Below are 22,112 nucleotides of genomic sequence, written 5' to 3' on the forward strand. Positions count from 1 at the left end.
AATTGCCAATTTATAGTTGAATATTTTTAGAGGTTCAAATGTTTTGAAGGTTACCCGCCGATTTCTTATTCTCGGAGCTATATAGATAGGTCTTACGTTAGTCGTCGAGAAGACGAGGTTATCGGACCAGAATCGAGTCCGACCGTATATTGTTTATTATCCATGTATATGTTTTTTTTGTGTTTTTATACGTTGACATAATTATGAGTACAGTCGACCCTCTAATAGTTAATATTCTATAAATTAATAATTCTAATAATTAATAAAAAATTGAGAGAACCAACTTCGTTCCACGTAGGATAATTAATAATTCTATTATTTAATAATTAATAAAATTTAAAATATATTTTACATGAATATTAATTATTAGAGAGATTTTTTAAAGAAATATATAACAATTGATGATTTATTTGAGGCAATACTAACCTTAATTCATAAATTGGAAGTTAAAATACCATCAAATTATGATTTTTTTATTCATTTGAGAAATTTTAAAAGAAATTATTAGATAAACAAATTAAAGTAAGTAAAGTATCTCTAGTATAAAAAATATTAAAAATTATTTTACTTTATGAATACAACTTCTTAATAATTATTTTTTAATTTGATATCAATTGATATTTCTTAAATTGAATATAAAATTATTTCTTTTAAATTGAATGATTGTAAAGTGTATTTAGTTAGTTTTTTTATAATATAATATTAATATTAGGTGTATTAATGTAGATGCTTTAAAATATCTTTTATAATTTTTTTTATATAAATTCAATAAATTAATAATTCTAATAATTAATAAATTTTTGATCCACCATGTGTATTAATTATCAGAGGGTCGACTGTATATGATTAATTTTGGATGTTTATTATGCGTTTACAGATAAATTAAGTTGGTATGCTTTGCTAAGGTAACAATGACTTAGACATGAGGAAACGTAAAACATAATCACATGAAAAATGATATAGGATGTGGAAATTGTATATGATGTGTGCATAAGATGTTTGTTTGATTGTGAAAAAAAATTATAACGAATTTTATAAAAGGTTTTTAATGAAAAAGGGTTTTTTTAAAGGCTTGCTACGGGTTCCGGAGCAACCATTTCCGTTCCCTAACGCCAATCGTGACTCATGGATTTAGGTCGTGACATCATCCTCCACTGATATCGATAAAGCATATAGAGTTTACCGGCCCTTACCTTCCACTTTTTAAGGTCATATTGACATGTCGGAGGTGTTGTTTTGCTCCCTCCAACGATCTCCCACAAATCTTGACCGAGCAAATAAATTTGCATACGAGTACTCCATATGCTATAATTACTAGCAATGAATTTTCAAGGATTCTCATTGAAGTTGAAATATCCCCCAGTTATTTGGTTATTTCTCCAATTAACCAAATCGCTTGGTCACAGACCAATACTCCGACAGTCCCTAACTATATGCTAGCCTCCTGGATCGCTTGCTCGACCTCTGCTTGAACGGACACCTAATCGTCCTGCTCTGATATCACTTGTTAAAATTTGGAGGACGTAAATTAAAGAAAAATATTTTTATTACACTAACGTGTAATCTGTACAACTCTTAACTCTCACTTGCTGCACATACACTATTGCTCAAGGACGGATGTAAGACAATAATGGTTCCCCTCAAACTATTTTAAAAGAGAGTTAATTACATATAAAATCACCACCTTTACACGAATTTTCAAAAATAACACGACCTTTAAAACGTGTCAATTCAGGGCATCACCTTTCATTTCTTTTCAAAAATAACACGAACACGTTTTTAGATAAAATTTTGCTGACTTGGACACCTGATGTAGTGCCACGTGGCATGCCAAGTCAGCAAAAATGTCACTAAAAATGTGCCCATGTTGTTTTTGAAAAGAAATGAAAGGTGGTGCCCTAAATTGCCACGTTTTAAAAGTCGTGTTATTTTTGCAATTTCGTGTAAAGGTTGTAATTTTATATGCAATTAACCATTAAAAAAAATATTAGTTGTAAAATTTAGATTTTGTACAAATGGCCCCTCCTAATAATTTTATAAATTTTGAAGTCCAAGTTGTAAGTCCAGTGTAATAAATTGAAAGCCCAATATTATTAGGTTGAACCACTTCCGTTTTTGACTTCTACTGCTTTTATTAATTTGGATTTTCTTTCACTACAAATAGCCATTCCCTATTTTTTATTCTACCTTTTCTATTAAATTTATTTGTTATATTGAAAGACTTCCATATTGTTGAAGGATGGAGAATTCAATCAGTATATAGTTCAATTTTTTTAGAATGAATACAAGTTCTAATTAAAATAAATAGGTGTTTGCCACTGTAAATGCTAATTCTAATATATATTTGTTTACTAATTGCTAACAACACAACGATATTTTAGCTAATCACTGTCTATTTTTTGATTCTTAGATGAAAAAATCATGTACGCTTGAAGCATTCTTTAAAAGAAAGAGTGTTGATATCTTGACATCTACAGAGTCTCCAACTCCAAATTCATCTGTAGATGTTGATAATTTGATTGCATAATACATCTACATAGTCTCCAACTCCAACTCCAATATGAGCCAAAAATGCATAATTTTGATCATGGAAGATGGTTAAAGATGGAATAAATTGTGCATTTGGCTCATATTGGAAAAGAGCTCACTTCGCCTCATCGAAATGCTGAGAGAGCATGTGCTGATCTCATGAACCAATCATCCCATATTATAAGAAGATTTGAGAAATTCACAACTAAAGAAATAATCGATAATCGACTTCGCTTGAAAGCTTCAATTGAGGGAACTAGGTGGCTTACATTTCATGGATGTTCTTTTAGAAGTCATGATGATTCTAAAACATCAATTAACCGTGGCAACTTTTTTGAACTATTGACTTTATTAGTTACCTATAATGAGAAGGTAGCATAAGTTTTGAATAAAGATACATAAAATGCCTCATATACATCACCAACAACACAGAAATAAATCTTACATGTTTTGGCAACTAAAGTCAAAAATTACATCCGAGAGGAAATTGGTGATGCAAAATTTTGTACTATTATAGATGAGGTAATAGATGAATATAAAAGGGAAAAAATGTATGATGTCTTGAGATTTTTTGACAAAGATGGTTGTGTGCAAGAGCGTTTTTGGACTTGTTTATGTTAAAGACATTATTGCATCAACATTGATGAATTGTATCTTTTCTCTCCTCGGTCATCATAGTCTCGATGTTCAAAATATTCGGGGACAAGGTTATGACGGTGCAAGCAATACGCGTGAAGAATGGAATGGTCTGCAAGCCCTAATTTCAAGTGAATGTACGTATGCTTATTATGTTCATTGTTTAGCACATCGTTTGCAGCTGGCATTAGTTACCTCGTTTAAGGAAGTAATCCAGGTTCATCACTTTTTCACTAAGTTAAATTCTATTATCTATTGTTGGTGCCTCATATAAGTGAAATGATCGATTGAAAACTGCCCACGCTTTAAACATTGCTTATTTACTCGAGATAAATGAACTTCAAATCGGAAAAGGACTTCATCGAATTGGTTCTTTACAAAGGGCGGGTGATTCACGTAACACGTTGGAGTTCTCACTTGAAATCTATTTCAAGTTTGATAAAGATGTTTAGTTCCCCTTGTGAAGTTTTATTGAATATTATTGAGGATGGAACTACGGCTGCTCAACGTGGAGATGCTGGTGCAGCTTATGAGGTGCTAACTTCTTTTGAATTTGTTTCATTTTGCATCTAATGAGAAAACTTCTAGAGATCTCTAATTTACTTTGTCAAGCTTTGCAACTCAAGTCTCAAGATATTTAAAACGCAATGCATCTTGTTTTATCTACTAAATTGCTCATTCAGAAACTTAGAGATGACGGGTGGGATAAGTTAATTGCAAATGTGAAATCTTTTTGTAAAGTATTAGGTATACCTGTACCTGATTTTAATGCTCAATATATAGCAAGGAGAGGAAAGGCTCGTCATCAACATGATCAAAGTACAATAGAGCATCACTATAGAGCTGATATTTTTTATGTCGTGATCCACTCTCAATTGCAAGAATTGAACAACAAATTCATTGATAATATAGTGGAGTTGATTATGCTTAGTTCAGCTTTAGATCCGATGGAGATGCAAGTATTATTCAGAATTGAAGACATTTGCAAGTTGGTGCAAATTTTTTATCCAAGAGACTTCGCAGAATCTAAGATGCAGTTGAGGACACAATTTGAGCATTTTGATCATGTTCGTGAACTTTCTGATTTTAAAGGTTTGACAACTATTTCTGACTTATGTCAATGGTTGGTGAAAACTAGAAAGCCAGATCCGCTTGTGTATAAGGTAGTAACTTATTCTCACGCTTCCAATTTCAACGGCTACCTCAGAACGATCTTTTTCAGCTATGAACATAGTTAAGACAACATTCCGTAACAAGATGGAAGATGAATTTCTTTCTGACTGTTTACAAGTGTACATTGAAAAGAAGATTGCTGCAAAGTTTAACACAGACTTGCTGATAGATGATTTCCGTGACATGCAAGAGGGACGTTCTCAATTTTAGTTATTTTTTAAATGTAATGTTATTTTAGAAAAACTTAACTATAAAAAAATATGTATTATCCGATCTAAATTTAATTGATCCGAGCTTTGCTGTCATATCTAAATATTTGAGTATTAATATTTACTTTTATAATTTGCCCCCCCGTAACTCTAATCCTGGCTCCGCCCCTGCTTGCTCACCCACTCACTTTATGCCTCATGTATGCATAATAATGTAATCAACACACATATATACAAACTTGACATGACGGCGGATTAATTTTCTAGATTTCACCACTCTCCTATTTTCTACACGTTTCTTCAATTAAAAGCAAGGGACACTAGGTAATTCTAGAGAAATCTAGGGAGTAGTTGGTGACTTTTAACAGTAAACCATGTGTAGCACACGTGGACCAAAAAGTTCAATTTTGATCTCACTCTCGCTGACCCCGGTTGCACAAAACGCGGCAATTTCCGTCTATTTAAGAGTGTGTAAACGATTCTCAAAAGAAAAAAGAGTGTGTAAACGGAAAATTGGTAAGCGGAAGGACCTAGAGGTGAACAAATTTGAAACAGAGGCTTCTTAAATAAAAGCGGTAAAATACAAGGGTCTCGGGATGAGTTTTGCCAAAGAAGAAGGAGAAGGCATTATTCATCTTTATGTTGACGTTGCTATCGACGACAAAACCACCAGCCATAAAAAGAGAGAATTCATTGAGCACCATTTGTTATCCAAATCTTTTATTTCTTATCCAATTTTAATCGAATATTAAATTATGCGTTCTATCCCCACCATATTTAAATGGCCAAACAATCGCAACTCATAGACTGATACACAACATAACCAGAACCCAATACAAACACAGTAGTTATTCAATAGAATGGGCACAGGTTCTTCAAAGAACGAAGATAGAGAAGAGAGTATGGAGCAAGAAGAAGGTGGAGGCAGTCAGCTTTACGTCTCTCTTAAAATGGAGAATTACAAGCAAAAACGAGACCTTTTTCCTCATGTTTACGGCTCTGTTCCTCTCATTGGCTCTTGGGATTCTTCTAAAGCTGTAATTTATTCTCATTCTTGCTTTTTTCTCTTTAATTATTGCTGTTTTTTTATATGACTCACCAATTTGATTTTGTTGTCAGCTTACCATGGAACGTGAATCGGCTTCTATGTGGGAGTTAAGCTTTGTTGTTCCTCCTAATCATGGTACTATAAGTTTTATTAGGCTTTTTGTGATGTTGGGTATTGATTGGAATAGCTAAAAGGTGTGTTCTTTGCTTACTTTTGGGCTGTTTTTGAATGTAGAAACTTTGGATTTTAAGTTCCTGTTGAAGCCAAAATACAGCAATTCTCCGTTTGTTGTGGAGGATGGTCCGAACCGGGTTCTTACTGGGGGGACATTGCAAGGGGAATCTAGACTGGCTGTGTTTAGGATTGATGATGAGGTTCTTGAATATAGAGTGTTTATTAAAGCGGATAGAGTTTCTCCGTTTGATCTTGCAGCTAGTTGGAGAGCTTATCAGGAGAATTTTCAGCCTTCGACTGTTCGGGGAATTCCTGATGTCAGTATCAATTCTTCGCCAACTGCCGCAGCTGAGGTTACCATAATAATTTTGATGTCTCGCTTTTTGTTAAATTGGTGTTATGTGACATTCTATGTAGTTTTTCAGTTTAAGGTGGTGTATTTTGAGAATACTTTGTTGATACTCTGTTGTCGAGTAATGAGTAATAGTTATTGAATTTTCTGTTGTATTGTACCTATCATGTCTGCACTCTGTCTTCCTACGGCCTAAACATAATCATTAAGCCGCATCATTTGAGCTATTATATTCTGATGCTTTCTTGGCTATTTATATGGGAAGATGTGAGCTTCAAGTTCATTATAGAATGTTTGTCTGAGAATATAGCTTTTCCTACAACTTCAAATTTTGGAATGGACCATACTGTATTTTCCCTTCATGTTTTTGTGAAAGAGTTCATATGAAGTCATTGTTTAACTCTGTCCTCTAAGAACTAATTTTAAGGTTTTCCATGTTCTGTGTCAGCTATGTTATGTTAATTTTAATTCTATGTACTCAATTTTGAGTTACCTATTTGGGTAAAGTTTTTTGAGCAAGTAGCCTGGTTGCACTGACTACTTTAAATTTTTGGTCCAGACTTCATTAAAGCTCCATGCAAACATATGAGTTACTATAATTTTCTAGATGTGTGTTTGTCACTTGTCTCTCTCTCTTTCTCACACACGTGTATATATATATATACTTTTCCCTTTGTCATGCTGTTACATGTTAAAATAATTTTTCAGGGTAAGCTTTAGTGGGATAACTACCGTCGTGATTGAATATTTTCTCAAGATGATGAAGTTCCGGGGCATTACAATTTGCATATGCTATATTTCATGTTCTGAAATTGTCGGCTGCATCAGTTTACTCTGTTGATGATTTAGTGTCTTAAGTTCATTTTTTTGGTGATAAGTACACACTGATTTCTTTTTCCTGTTCTTACAGATTGGCTCCTCAGCTAGTTTGGAGCTAGATCTTGAGCATTATGTCATCCCACCACCAGCAACTTCTGCGAACTCAGGCCTTGTATATCCAGCGAATAATGCTGAGAATCCAAGGTTTCATAATGCTGATGGATCAGGGAATAGTTCATATTTCTACAAGGATGGTACTTTTTCAGTTGATCAACCTACACTTATTAAGGTTTGTCTGGATCTCTTAGTACTGCGTAAATTTTATTGTGGGTGTAGAAAAATTTAACCTCTTACATGTGATGAATAACCTATTTATTATCCCGACATTCACTTGTTCATAATGCACATTTTCACTTTGTTGGTATTAAACTATTAATAAACTTTTCGATGTTGCCATGTTGGGCCTTAGTGTTTGTTTCTACCATGTTTAACTGGAGCCAACTACAGTCAAAAGTAGTAGTGTGACTGTTGGTGGATGCTGTATCGTATATATTTCAAGCACACTAGGCGGAAGCCTCAATGTCTAGAACACTTAAAGGAGAGCGATGTTAATGAGGTTTTTGCCTTTACTATCATGACAGACGCCTTATGCAATTCAAGAAGCGCCCTTGTTACATTTTGAATTACAATTTTTAAAAATTCTCTTTTCTTCAATTGTTTTCTGATTTAAAAGAATATACAAGTGACTTCATAGCATAGCTGTGAAAAGCACAGATGAGCACCGCAAAGCACATAGACTTGCGTCTCACCCACCAAAAAGTGGGAAACAGGCGCGCCTTAGCCATAAGGTCATGTGCGACTTTGTAATAATTTTATATGTTTTTCAAATAAACGAATAGGTTAATCACAACAATCTATTGTAAGATTAATATACCCACATTTGATCCTAACCAAAAAACAAATAAATAAAGCAAACAAAATTGGAAATTTAAAATAGGATAGAGAAAAGAAAGAGAAAAAGAAGATGGCTAAATTGACCTAGATGATCATAATGAGTAATTGACTAAAAAGAGACGATTTATAAATTTTGGTTAATTGTTAGGTTAAATGAATGGTACTTTTCAATTCTTTGTGTGTATTCAGAAAACATTAATGCTAGTTAAGTTTATGGTTTGTGCACATTTTTTTTTTTTTTTGTATTTTAGGTTTAGAAACATATTGATATAATGATTATGTGAATTTGTTTTGGTGAGTCTTACTTTTACAAGGCGTCAGCCTCGTCTTGTGCCTTGTACTTCGGACTCTAGGACCCTTTAGTGCGTTAGTGAAGTTTATACCTTTTAAAAATTATGCTTTATAAAAATCTTATACACGTCAAATCATATTAAAGTTTATTTTTATAATTCTAATTCTTTATCCTATTGCCCTCGTGTCTCTTAGGAGGATTCCTTGTGGTGGAACTACTCAACAAACACTACCTTTTTATTGGGGTTATTGCCACCTAAAAGTTGGCATATCAATGAACCAACTATAAATTTTAGATAGTTCATGAAAGCTGAAATAATCTTGGTCTTTATACACTCTTATATCTAGGGGTGGGCAGAATGCCCGACTGACCGGTTCAACCAACTCAAACGATGACTTTTGGCCGGTTCGGTGATAAGTTAGGTCGGTTAAATTTCATTCTTTTTATTCAGTTCAGTTTCGGTTTTAACTTTGGAAAACCAAAATTAACTGAACCGGCCGAATAACCAAATTTAAAAATTTCTCTTCTATAATTATTTTTTGTAATTTTTTTGGTTTTAACCGAACAACCAATAGTCCAAATTTTTTCCGGTTCTCGGTTCAGTTTTGGAATTTTTTTTATTTTTTTTCGGCCAGTTTGATTTCAGTTAAAGTTTAATGTTGGTCTTTTTCGGTTTTGATCTCATCAGTCTTCGGTTTGGTCGTTTTTAGGGAATTTGTTTCAGTTTTATTTGAACCAACCGAATAACTCACCCATATTTATATCTAGCCCTCCACTTCTAAAATTTTGTCCTAATAGTTCAATTTCAGCCACATCCCACCCTCCATCCGTGTCCCTTGTCCTGTAGTTCTTGACACAAAATTAGATTTTTTGCTTTTCCATAGCAGTATTGGATTGATGGCTCTGATCCCTCATCCCTCTCCCATTTACAAGGACCTCCTTTGCACTCTGCTACTTGCGCACAGTCATGATTTTGCCCTGCACTTAGGCTCTACGACCCACTTGCACATTTTATATTATGCTCTGTACTTTCTGTCTTTATTATTATTATTATTATTATTATTATTATTATTATTATTATCATCATCATCATCATCATCATCATCATCATCATCATTATTATTATTATTATTATTATTATGTTTTTAATTCAACAATGTTTTTATGTTGACAACAGGAGATGGAGGTTAGCATCCCAGATCCAGCCAAGGTCTATTCAGGTTCTGGAATGGTCGAGTCAAAGTCTGTGGGGACCTTTTCGCCTCTGCAAAAGCAAGATAGTCACCGAGGGCTCTTTGTGGATAGGGGGGTTGGATCTCCTAGACTTGTGAAATCATCTAGTTCAAACACTTATTCATTTGATCTCAAACTTGACTCAGAAACCAAGGTTTGCAGCAATGAATATCCCACAACAGTCAAGACTGTACAAACTTTGGTTTACTTGTTCTGCTTTGTATGTATGTGTTCTTATGTTGCAATGTTTACTCTAAATTCTTTATACTTTCAGAATTCTATGCCAGCAGCTGCTGGAGCTGTTGCAGCAGCGGCTGTAGCTGATCAAATGCTGGGACCAAAGGAGGATAGGCATTTAGCAATAGTTCTGGTAAATGTCCTGTGAAAATACATAGCTGGATATTGATGATCGTATTCCTTTTCAGTTTGGCTTTATCCATGTTTAAAAAGTATGCTTGCAATTGCTTTTGCATTAGGTTGGTTTACCTGCTCGAGGTAAGACTTTCACTGCTGTTAAACTTACCAGATATCTTCGCTGGTTGGGTCATGATACCAAGCACTTCAATGTTGGAAAGGTCAGATGATTACTGACAACATCTTCTTTTTGTGTTAATCAGCTCTCTTAAAATAGAAAAATAAGTTAATATGTTTCTATATTTTATTGCAGTATCGGCGCCTAAAGCATGGAGTTAATCAGGTACACTTAAGAATCCTACAAGGGACGTGTTTCATTGTCTTGCCTATAAGAGCGACTAGGTGTTTATCTTGTGATGGGTGAAAGATTGCTTCAACCAGTTTGTTTTCCATTAACCACGACTCTTGTTTTATTTTAAACTATGCCTTGTGTTCAAAGAGTCCACCTTGGAGAATTAAGCAAATGTACAACCCATGCATGCTCTTGTTTTGCATTCTAGTCCTTAATTAATCAAATGTACTGATTTAAATACTATTTAGGAATGTCAAAATGGGTTGACGGATTTTGTTTGTGTTGTGTCGGCCCACTCTATTGACATGATTAGAGTCAACATGAACACAATCCTTTTAATTAATCGTGTTAAAATATTCAATCCTAATACGACATGAAATTAAACAGGTAACTCTGTATGACTAACACGATCCATTTAACATGTGAAGATATTTAAAACATATAAAATATGATATTAGATCAATTCATACTAAAATTATAAAGTCGTAATATAATTAATTCTAGGCTTAATCACCAAAAAAACCCCGACCTTTTAACCCCTTTTCACTTGCACCCTGACGTTGCAATTTTGTCTATATCACCCTAATTCGCACCTTTCGTTTCCAATTACACCCTAAAAAACTAAATTAACCTTTTCTCGCTAGAAAAAATGTCAATTTGATCCTTCATTTTTAATTTATTTTCTGAAAAGTATTTAATATACTAAAAGTGAAGGATCAAATTGACATTTTATACAAAAAGTGAAGGATCAAATTGGCTTTTTTCTAGTGAAAAAGGGTCAATTCAGTTTTTAAGGTGTAATTGGAAACGAAAGGTGCGAATTAGGGTGATATAGACAAAATTGCAAAGTCGGGGTGCAAGTGAAAAGGGGCTAAAAGGTCGGGGTTTTTTTTGGTGATTAAACCTTAATTCTATTTACATATTAATATTATTATATTTATTATTTTAATTTTTTTTTTTTGGTATTTATAACCCTTTTATTTCTATACCATATAAACAGAGGAAGAAAGAAAATACTTCATATGTATTATTGAAGAGTGATACACCTATTTATACCCATGGCTGAACCCTGCCTGGAAAGAAAGAAAGCTATTGTAGGAAAGAAAATACAATCAAATTAATAGCTTATTTCCTAATATTTTTTTGCAGCTGTAACACAATTTATACATACCTAGCATATATTTTATAAACTTGTCCTGCATCAAGTGTCGTAGTCAGAAAGAAAATAAAATAGAGAAAAACACCCATTAATCACTAAAACACGCCTCTTGTCACATCAATACTACTCTCTAGAACTGTAAAACTAACAGGTGATTGGAGAAAGCACAATGAGAGTTTTAAACTAACCTTCTTTATGTATGCGTTATCTGATTTTATGTCTACTTTGCTGTTGCTTGGGATTAGAATGCAGTACTGATTTTCATATACTCCTAGAAATATCTTGATAACTCCTATATATGCAGTCTGCTGATTTTTTTCGAGATGACAATCCTGAAGGCATGGAGGCACGTAATGAGGTGAATAACTTTAGCTGATCTTTCTTCGTCCATTCATATGGTGCAGTTTTGTCTGAGCCTGAGGTTACTTCAGTCAATGCAATCATGGATAATGAGTTTTTTCTATGGGTATATGAAAAAAAAGTTCAATAGTACATCAGAATTTATGCTTAGTATATTTTAAAGCTTCGACTTTGGCATTTTCTCTCTCCCAATATGAATTCGGTTAAATCTTATAAATAGCTTTCAGCTGTCACTTGAACTTTTGAATTGAGCTGCACAATCATACATATCGGTTGACTTTAGCTCAGTGAAACTTTGGACATGTATGATAAAATAAATCTTCTTTAAATGATACAAAGAAAGGGAGACAACCTTCTTCCTAGGGGAGCTAACATTTATGTGATTAAGCATTTTGGCACATAATCAGGTGCAATCTCTGGATATGATTGCTGATTACATTGTACTTGATATAAACCTGTACTAAAGCATATTATCCCATAAAGACTGACTGTCTATTGTGAACTTGCTGCTTTGATGAGTTTACTTTTTCTTAGATGATTTGACAACACCATATTAACCCTCTCCTTTCTACATAGTTTTAATGTATCAAATGCTACTAGGTAGCAGCATTGGCAATGGATGATATGATTGCCTGGATGCAAGAAGCTGGCCAGGTATTTAAGTTCATGTTTCACATTTTGATGTTTCTGCAGCATGTGGCAATGATATCTTCCTACTCTTCTAGTTTTTTTCTTATCCTTTTTCGTTCATTCCAGGTAGGAATATTTGACGCCACGAACAGTACAAGGAAAAGGAGGAATATGCTTATGAAAATGGCTGAAGGAAAATGCAAGGTGCGTAGACTATAATATTGTAGTAGCTGTAAATTTCACTGGTATAAGGATCATTGTGATTATTAGTTGATGCATATCCTCATGGAATTTTTATTACAATATTGTGCTTCTCCCAGAAGTACTGTGCAATTTTGTTAAGTGATGCAGTCAGGATAAAAATTTAGAATTGTTTTAATTTTTTTTCTAAATTACTAATTTCATATGTTTGTTGGGTGTAAACTTATTATTGCGAAGCTTAGAGTTAGAACTTATTACGAATTGTATTGCATTAAGATTGTTTTGACAGTTATTTGCTGCTGTTTCTATTCAGCATTGGTTTAGCAATTTTATCGTTTAATACTATTTAGTAACCCATAATTTCCTGGTACTTGGTAATGAAGATTTTTTATAAAATGATCAAAAGAAATATCAAATACTAGGATTTGTTTCTCCGGGGATTGTTTTGTCCTTTTTAATCCCGAATTGCAACTTGTTGCATTTTTTCTTTGTTTCTTTCAAATCTCTTTCATTTAACTGCCTTACTTAACGACTGGACTACTTGCTGAGGTTTGTCATTTAATATCTCATCATTAAAAGGCTCCTACTATCAGTAATTAACATATAATTTACAAGCAAACAAAGTGCACCTTTAATTATCTAGCTGCCATGTCCCTAGGGATTTTCTGATTACTCTTTCCTTGTTAAAGACTTTCCAGAGATTTACATCAAGGGAAACCCCTCGAGAGTACTTTCCTTTGTAGGAAACACAATTTTGCTCCTGGAAGAATAAGATATAATGAATCATCTTGAAGTCTTCTTATACATGCATTTTATTTTAACTGCAGATCATCTTTCTGGAAACACTATGCAATGATGAACGCATTATCGAAAGAAATATACGTCTTAAAATTCAACAAAGCCCTGACTATGCAGAGGAGTATGGTTGCTACTTGAAGCTGTTTGCGACTTATCTTAAATATATCTGTATTTAGTGTTCGATTTACTTTTGCAGGCCAGATTTTGAAGCTGGATATCAAGACTTCAAAAATCGACTAAACAATTATGAGAAAGTAGGCTCTTGCTTCTTTTAAAAGTTGACCACTAATTTGATTTTCCATTCTAATTTGTAAATGAATATTTAATTTTTCTTCTGTAACTAGGTTTATGAGCCTGTGGAAGAAGGCTCTTATATAAAAATGATTGACATGGTCAGTGGACATGGTGGGCAAATACAAGTATGTCTTTATCCCTCGCACCCCTTCTTGAATCGTTTTCTTAGGATTTTTTATTGATGAAAAGAATTTACTTTAGGATTTGAAATATTAGTTTTTAAATGCACAAATCTAGAAGGAAAAAGAATCATGAAAAAGCAACTACTTATTTTAAATCCACAGCAAAATTGGTGCATATTTGGCTTGTTGCTGGGTGTTAAATAAGTTTAAATCAATCCTATAGCACATATTAATACAAGCACTTTATTTGAATCTTAATCCAATCTTATTACTCAATTTTCTTCTTTTTGCTGTGTGCATTCATATACATGATTGTAGAATATCATCTATGATCTGACAATTACTTTCTTATGGATATCACATGGTGTCAGCGTAATATGGAAGTATTGGTGGTAGCTTTTCGAGATCTTGCTAATTATGAGTTGATTCGTCAATCATAGAATTAGAACCTAGAAAATACATTCTTCCTATAAGTATCCTATAAAACTTAGATAATGGTAAAACAGTAACAGCAAGTTTAAATCTTTTAAAAAACCAGCCTTTACGTTACGTAATGGCCTTTATGTAAAACCATGCTCCATGCCGTGGTTTGATTTTTTTTCATGAACTTGCTAGTATGTACTTTGTGCAAATACTCTGTAGCATGACATTTAATATTTTGCTTATTTAGATGATCTGTTTATGATTCAGGTAAACAATATCAGTGGATATCTTCCTGGAAGAATTGTCTTTTTCTTGGTATGTAACCCTGCCAATTATCTAGATCGGCTGCTCCTTTGGCCCATTTAAGGATATCATGTCTAAACTATTAGTACTATCAGTACTTTTTTGGAGATTATTATTAAATTCCATTAATCAATTTTGTGAAGTGTATTGTGTTTCAAAGTTATTGAATATTGTAAAAAAAGAAAGGGAGAAATACTTATGTATTATTGAATAATCATTCACTTATTTATATACATGATTGAATCTATTCTAGGAAAAATTTGAATCTATACTAGCAAAATACAGTTAAAAGAATTTCCTATTATCAAGCTAATCAATTAAGCTTAGTTCCTAATAAAATTATGTATATTGTTAACAAAAATGATAAATCATTCCATGTATATATTGTTTATTTGTTTTCTTTTCATGCTAAATCTTCCCTTCACATCTTTTATCGGACAGCTATAGTCTATACTTTTTTTCTTTAATCAGAGATTTTCGTTTTAGCATATCAAAATTACTGATAGTTATGAATCATTGCTATCCTCTGTTATCATAATATTTTAATCTATTCTGCTGTTGTTGTTTATTGAAAAGTTAATGCAGATTAAGAACTGATACCAAATCTGTTGCAGGTTAATACACATCTCACACCCCGCCCAATCCTACTTACTAGGCATGGTGAAAGCCGAGATAATGTTAGAGGCAGAATTGGAGGTGACACTGTTTTGAGGTACTGGTTCTTGAACATCTATTATCTGATGAAAGTTTTACCAAAAAAGATGTCAGTAGATATCAAACATGAAACCGAAGCATATTGTAGATTTTGATTATTTAAGTTGAATGTTTAAGCATGTATTAAAAATTGATTACAAAAGTTTCAAATGAAAATTTTGTTCAGTATACAAAAAAAAAAGCATGAGAGGACAAAATCTTTACCTTACATAACAGAAACCAGTTTTGAGAAGCGTGATTTTGCCATATTTTTGCTACTACCATCTTTTCCATCTTATTCTTTGCATTAGAATTTATTACTTCTTCTTGAGAAACATTCTCAAGTCATGCATGTAAATGCGATGCTGACTTCAGCGGACTTGGTTTGCGGAAGTTAATGATAATAATGCACAAGTTTCTTCATTACTTATTGTAGGTATGACGACCAACACCTTTTTTCTGACACGAGAATGTCTTGAGATTTATCATTAGAAATAGAGTTGTTTCAAACTTATGCATGCTGTGATTTTTTTTTATCTTGAAGCAGTCGAGTATGGGGCTTAAATCAGTAGTCAATCTTATGGAAAAAGTAAAAGCACCAGATTTTATAAAACTAATGTAAAAACTGCAGCTATCACTGTTAGAGGGGAGATATGTTACAAAGCTTTATGGGTGTTGTATTGTTAGCCTTTTCTAAAATTAAGTTACATGGTTTAGAGATTATCAGTCATTTTCTGGAGTCTCATATTTGCTACAGCTACACATAATAAGTTCTAGGGATAAAATGGATAGCAACTAAGCTGGTCATTTGAAAAGGTTAGTTGGTGCTTCCAGTTCTCTAAAATTCATGGTTTTCAGAAAAATTAAACATACGCAGTTCTTGTGTAGCAAGGCCGCTTAAGACTGAGCCTTGTGCTTGGCAGCCATCACTAGTCCTTAAGATGTCTTGATAGGGTTAACTGTTATAATTTATAAAGAATATATAGTCTGTATCTTGATAGGGTTAACTGCTATAATTTATAAGGAATATATAGTCTGTATCTTGATAGGTTAACTGATACTCCCTCCGTCCCAATAGAGTTGTCCACTTTACCTTTATCACAGTTTAAGAAAAGCAATTATTGTTTATGGATTTTGTAAAATTTTCTTTACTTTTCTTGTCATACCCCTATTTAATATAGGATCTACTTGCAATTTACTTTCAATTTACTCATTAGTGGATTTTAAATAAGGGTATATAAGAAAATCGAGTGTAAAAGTTAGTTACTTTTTGAAAATGGACAAGGATTTTGGGACAAAAGAATTTCTCAAAGTGGACAACTCTGTTGGGACGGAGGGAGTATAATTTATAAAGAATATATAGTCTGTATCTTGGTAGGTTAACTGTTATAATGTATAAAGAATATACAGTCTGGAAATCCAGCAAATTTTATGCCCATACTATTCTATATTTTGACATTCTCTTAAATTTCATTTGCCTGTCGAATTCTGATTTTTCTATTCTTTGTTTATTAATATTACTTACTTGTGACTAAATTTTGTTAATTCATTTCTACAGTGATAAAGGAGAGATCTATGCGAAGAAGCTTGCTAATTTTGTTGAAAAACGACTGAAACCTGAGAAGGCTGCTTCTGTAAGCTTCTTTAAATGCATGACAAGCCTGTATATATTTTCTGCATCCCGAAAGATAAATAAGTAAATTAGAAGGCTTTTTGCTGCTAAATAAATGTGCCTGCACTCCCATGCTTACTGTTTTTGAATTATCACTAGTAGCAAATTTAGGCAGAGAAACTTATGAACTAAATTACATCAGTTCAGAAGATTTGAAGGCAGAGAAACTTATGAGTCAAATAACATCAATTCAGAAAATGTAAGAGTGGACCAACTTTTATACGGAAAGATTTAGCTCTGGATTATATAGAAAATATGAGATAGATAACTAATACTGAGTTATAAATTTTGATTATATCAGTGAAGGTGATGAAACAATAGTAGGTCACTGGTAGCTGCGGATAGGAATTAAGTTTGATAGTATTTAACCAACAGATGTTGCGGCTGGCAGTAAGCTGGTAGTAGTATTAGTGGAGAGTTATGGTGGTTATGGTGATATTCTGGGGGCGGGAGCTAATAGGGACAATCATGGTTAGCTATAGCGGTATGGTGGTTGGTATCATAGTTGTGGTGTTAGTGGTGGTGGTACTGATAGTTGCAGTGCTGGTGAAACTGCAATTACCTGTCATATGATCTATGGCACCAGAATTATTGACCCGTTTAGAAGATGAAAAGACAAGACATTTATTAGATTTACCTGACTAGGCGATAATAAGACTTCTATGGTTCTTGCTACTGGTTAAACTTAGCAAATTCATCTACATAAGTTAAAATAGACTTTTCAGATATATCAGTAAGGGAAGCTATATGTGACTTTTCAGATGCATGAGTAGTGTAAGGGACTTGAGCTGAATGTTGCTTATAATTCATGTTCTGTAATTTCTTGCAAGTTCATTTAATATTAGCGAACACCCCGACTGAAAATCCTTGCTGCTTGAACCACTCCTCTATTATGTGTCATATTGGAAGAACGTCCAGGCTCTCTACTATGATTTATAAGAGCACTGTTAGGTTGAGGCGGGGGAGATGACTTGTTGGTGTCAGTGCGGAGAATGCGTATCAAACATTCTTGCAATGATGCAATTATCGTACTAGAGAGAATCTGAGACTAGTGTTTCAAATTTAAGACGAGGACTGGCTAAGAAGCTCAATATAGCTATCTGCTCTTTCTGCCTCTTTTGCTCTTTAAGCATGCAAATGCTTCAAGACATTAAGTACTCCATAACATTTGAGATTCATAGAATTTCCTTTAAGAGTTTGATTATGTTGCTCAACACGTGAAAATTTTGACACACATCATTGATTTGAGAAATATCCTCTTTGCCAGAGAATAAAAATTTCAAATATTTCATTAATTCTTTAACATATAGTGGTCAATTAGACCAAGTATCTCGTTGTCAATAGAATTCTGCAAGAAAACAATAGAAACCAAGACCTTTACTAGAGAAAACCACCAACTTAAGTTGGTGTGTATTACTCAATATAGTCCAATAGGAGACTCCTCGGATGAAGGCAAAGTTTGGAAAATAAAATCGGAGTTGACACGCGCGTGAAGAAGGCTGCAAAAGCTTTGATAAGCACACGAGCTTCACGCGCTGGTCAGATGTTGGCTGGAAAGCGGGAACAGGCCGGTCTCAAAGTTCAGCTCCTCCCTGTACTGGAGGTGGGAACTAAATATCACTGGAAAATAGTGACTCAATAATCCAATAATAATTCTTGCCGGGACAGAATCAGAAATAAAACAGGAGATTGCTCTCTTGGGAATTTGAATAGCCAGAATGTGGAAGAAGAGACTAGATATTCAGATTAGGGTCTGATACTATATTGCAACTTGTGAGTAGAAATTGAAGAAGAATTGCTGTTTTCTTTTTTTTAATTCAACATAGGAGAATAGTTATATATTGTATAATTTCTAAAATAATCTTTAGTTAATTACTTATTACATTCTATAATACTCTAATTAATTGTTGGATCCTTGCATTAGTGAAATTGTATCCGTCAAACTGCCACATGACACTATTATGATTCGGCTTTTTCACATCCACGCCATTGCTTGTAAAGACTGAGTGTTTTCTCCATTTACTCTTTTGAAATTCCAAATATGATGTAGATTTGGACTAGCACGTTGCAGAGAACAATTATTTCAGCAAGTCCAATTGTTGGGTTTCCCAAGGTTAGTGTGAAATGCATAGTACATTTCTTGACGTAAGTTGAAGTTGATATATAGAAAACTAACGATTGGTGGCATTTTTAATAGATTCAATGGCGTGCCCTTGATGAGATAAATGCGGGAGTATGTGATGGGATGACATATGAAGAAATAAAGAAGAATATGCCGGAAGAATATGAGTATGTATTTTTCTTATTTGTTGGATGGCTCTGGTAGTGGTGGTTGGGGTGTGCATGCGTTTTCATACTGGTTGTCTCGTTTCTTTGTTGTGCAGGGCACGAAAGAAGGACAAGTTGAGGTACCGTTATCCACGTGGAGAGTCATATCTTGATGTCATTCAAAGGTATAAAAGTTTGTAACATACTCCAGGTAATATAAAGTTTTAACAGCTTGTCATGAATATCGGATCACATTGTAATGCAGGCTAGAGCCCGTAATTATTGAACTCGAAAGACAACGAGCTCCGGTTGTAGTCATCTCACATCAGGTTTAGCAAAGGCAACGAATCTTTAATTTTGGTATACACTCTTTTCCAGCCTTTTTACCTATTTCATTTTCTTGATGCAGGCTGTGTTAAGAGCATTATATGCATACTTTGCTGATAGACCTCTCAAAGAAATACCACATATTGAGGTAATTCATGCCTAATTATGAATTTTCATATGTTGAAATTATTCTTATTGCTTAGTTATCTGATGTAAAAGTTATGTTATTTCAGGTGCCACTTCATACAATAATAGAGATACAAATGGGAGTTACAGGTGTCCAAGAGAAAAGATACAAACTCATGGACTGAAAACGCTTCTACCAACTCCCAATTTGTTTTTGCACGTAATTTCTATTCATTAACACTGATGTATCAAATCCTATCTGCATCTAATAAATTATTTATTAAAATATTATACATGGTAAAATTGTTTACAAAAATTTCCTATACAGTAAAACTATGGGCTGGGAAAAATCATAAAAATACTGCTAGTATAATAAGAGTTTACAAAAATATACACCAAGTATCGAAAATGTATCATTAATTTTTTTTTTTTCATATTTGTAAAACAGATTCAAAGAGAGATTTAATGTTGGGAAAAACATTTATAAGCTTAAATTTTGAAATATTTGTTTGATATGATTTAGTTGGTGCTAAGAATTTTGACTGTTAATTAGCGGGTTTTAACGATACTTTGAATTATGAAGACTTGTTTTTTTAGTCATGGAGCAATTATTGAAAGTTATCGCTAATTAAAATGTTATTATTGGAAGTTGCTATTTATTAAAATTTTATTATGAATTTTCTTCTCTATATCTATGATGTATCAGTGGTGTCTATTACGATGTATAAATATAAGAAACAATTGGTTAACAAACATATAGCTTTATCATAAACCTGTTTCACTTTATAAATAACTGGCAAAAGCACCTTGTACACACAACATTCAAAATCAAATACAAAAAACTATAGTTTCACCTAGAGTAAACCATTTAAAATGAATTACTGTTAGATAGACTGAACTACTACGCAGTTCTAGAGTGACATTACACCAAAACGATTTTCGAAGAAAGGACTAAAAGCCTGGTCATGTCAAAACTCTATTTACATGTAAAAGGAAAATATCAACGAGGTCAATATTAAGCGAGTCCACATAATTACTTAGGAACATTAATGAAAACATAAATCACATGTAAAACATACATAATGCAGCCGGACAACTAATCCAGATGAAACCTTAAACATCAAATTCCTTAATGGATAAACTACAGTATGAACTATAATACATCACACCATAGTTTAATACATAATTTAGACGATGAACTGAATCATTGCCGTCTTAATTCTGTATTGGGTATTTGGGCCATAAACTATGTTATTGCCGTCTCAGGATTACCCCTTAAATCTAGGCCGTCAACAATTCCATCTCCATATGACTTAACACAACCATGCTTATGTCTATGATATCACAAACTTAATCTAAATTATCAGTATTGGTGATCACGCAGCCCTATTGCCGCTCAATAGGTAGCATGTTTCAATGGATCTGTATCGGTTTCAAATCGACTCAATGCAATGCAATTTAAATAACATTTTGAATTATAAAACATTTTGGCATCAATATTCAAAACTAAAATTCAAACTCACAGAACTGATATCTTAAAACAAAATACGAACACTCTTTACTCCTTTGATCCGGTAGCTCGCTAGCCCGTTGGATGTAGTTAGAATTCAATTGTTAAAACACAATTCAAATAAGAACTCTAACTATAAAGAGTAGACTCCATCGACACACTAGATATTCGCGTTTAACTCTTTTAAACGTCCTAGTTTACATTTTGAAGTCCAATAGAATCAAAATCTAACACTCCGTTCGAAATGGGGCAAAAAACGACCGACCTGCCTTTGGTGTCGCTATGCGGTCGCACAACACGACTATGTGTCTACACAGTTTAGATGTGTGAGCGCACAGCGGCTGTGCCGCTTGCACAGTCCAAGGTTTATTCTCCGGGCCATTTCGACGTGGCTCGACCTATTTTTCCCGCTCCGGATGCTAAAACACAATCGTAACAATCCAATTTCGCAATCGTAACGTAAAACGATTCCAATTCGATAAATTTGATTCGATAACCATTATAAACTCAAGTATAATCCAAATAATAAATAACCGAATTCAAATGAACGATTATTACCTCGAATACTAGCGGATTCTCGAACAAATTTGAGTTAGAAACGAGAAATCGAATCGCAAATGCTAACCCTAGAATTTGTGCGAAGAAAAAGAAAGGAACTGAAGAAATGAGATTCTTTCCTTCATTTCAAATGAAATGAAAGTTTTATACAATTTGGGCCAAATTAGGGATTTAGGCGTCACTTAAACCCAATTTCTTAATAGTTCTTCCGTATCTAATATGGAAACTAACTCTTAATTTTATGAAACTTTACCCAAAAACTTCATAAAATATATAACAAATAAAAATATAATTTTTATTCTCTCAGAACTTATATTTTATTTTTAATAAATTTGTTAAGATTTATTAGGTCTATATCAGTCTAACTTAATAAAAAAAAACTACGTCCAAATTTTATAAAAATTTGACGATAACTTCCTAGAATTATTTCGTGAATATTTACCTCAAAAATATTAACTCAAGACTTAGGAATTGTTTTATTTTAATTTATAAGCATTTCTTTATTCCTGATTAATTATGTTTATTGAAATTTAAATTCTCAAA

The 22,112-nt window shown here is 33.3% G+C and overlaps 2 protein-coding genes across 4 annotated transcripts; both read left to right on the forward strand.

Moving 5' to 3' along the window:
* Positions 1–2,688: 2,688 nt before the first annotated feature.
* LOC126668540 (uncharacterized) lies at positions 2,689–4,548 on the forward strand. The gene is made up of 5 exons (XM_050361729.1): positions 2,689–2,901; positions 3,125–3,382; positions 3,610–3,699; positions 3,849–4,257; positions 4,373–4,548. Exons 1-5 carry the CDS (start codon positions 2,689–2,691, stop codon positions 4,546–4,548), a joined length of 1,146 nt encoding a protein of 381 aa, XP_050217686.1.
* A 664-nt stretch (positions 4,549–5,212) lies between these two features.
* On the forward strand, positions 5,213–19,792 carry LOC126667531 (6-phosphofructo-2-kinase/fructose-2,6-bisphosphatase). 3 transcript variants are annotated; one of them, XM_050360518.2, is made up of 23 exons: positions 5,214–5,584; positions 5,667–5,730; positions 5,830–6,122; positions 7,032–7,229; positions 9,364–9,609; positions 9,694–9,789; positions 9,896–9,994; positions 10,087–10,116; positions 11,589–11,642; positions 12,245–12,298; positions 12,401–12,478; positions 13,303–13,394; positions 13,470–13,527; positions 13,618–13,692; positions 14,380–14,427; positions 15,030–15,127; positions 16,667–16,742; positions 18,831–18,893; positions 18,978–19,069; positions 19,165–19,233; positions 19,314–19,377; positions 19,458–19,523; positions 19,609–19,792. In XM_050360518.2, exons 1-23 carry the CDS (start codon positions 5,408–5,410, stop codon positions 19,684–19,686), a joined length of 2,268 nt encoding a protein of 755 aa, XP_050216475.1. In that variant the 5' UTR covers positions 5,214–5,407; the 3' UTR covers positions 19,687–19,792. The 3 variants fall into 3 exon arrangements, with proteins under 3 accessions (XP_055960807.1, XP_050216475.1, XP_050216476.1); XM_050360519.2 differs by having other exon boundaries at positions 5,215–5,584; positions 9,364–9,573; XM_056104832.1 differs by lacking the exons at positions 18,831–18,893; positions 18,978–19,069; positions 19,165–19,233; ... (1 more) ...; positions 19,458–19,523; positions 19,609–19,792 and adding an exon at positions 18,705–18,818 and having other exon boundaries at positions 5,213–5,584.
* The last annotated feature ends 2,320 nt before the right edge of the window (positions 19,793–22,112 follow it).

This window comes from Mercurialis annua, linkage group LG2 (genome assembly GCF_937616625.2).
Source record: "Mercurialis annua linkage group LG2, ddMerAnnu1.2, whole genome shotgun sequence".
NCBI lineage: Eukaryota > Viridiplantae > Streptophyta > Magnoliopsida > Malpighiales > Euphorbiaceae > Mercurialis > Mercurialis annua.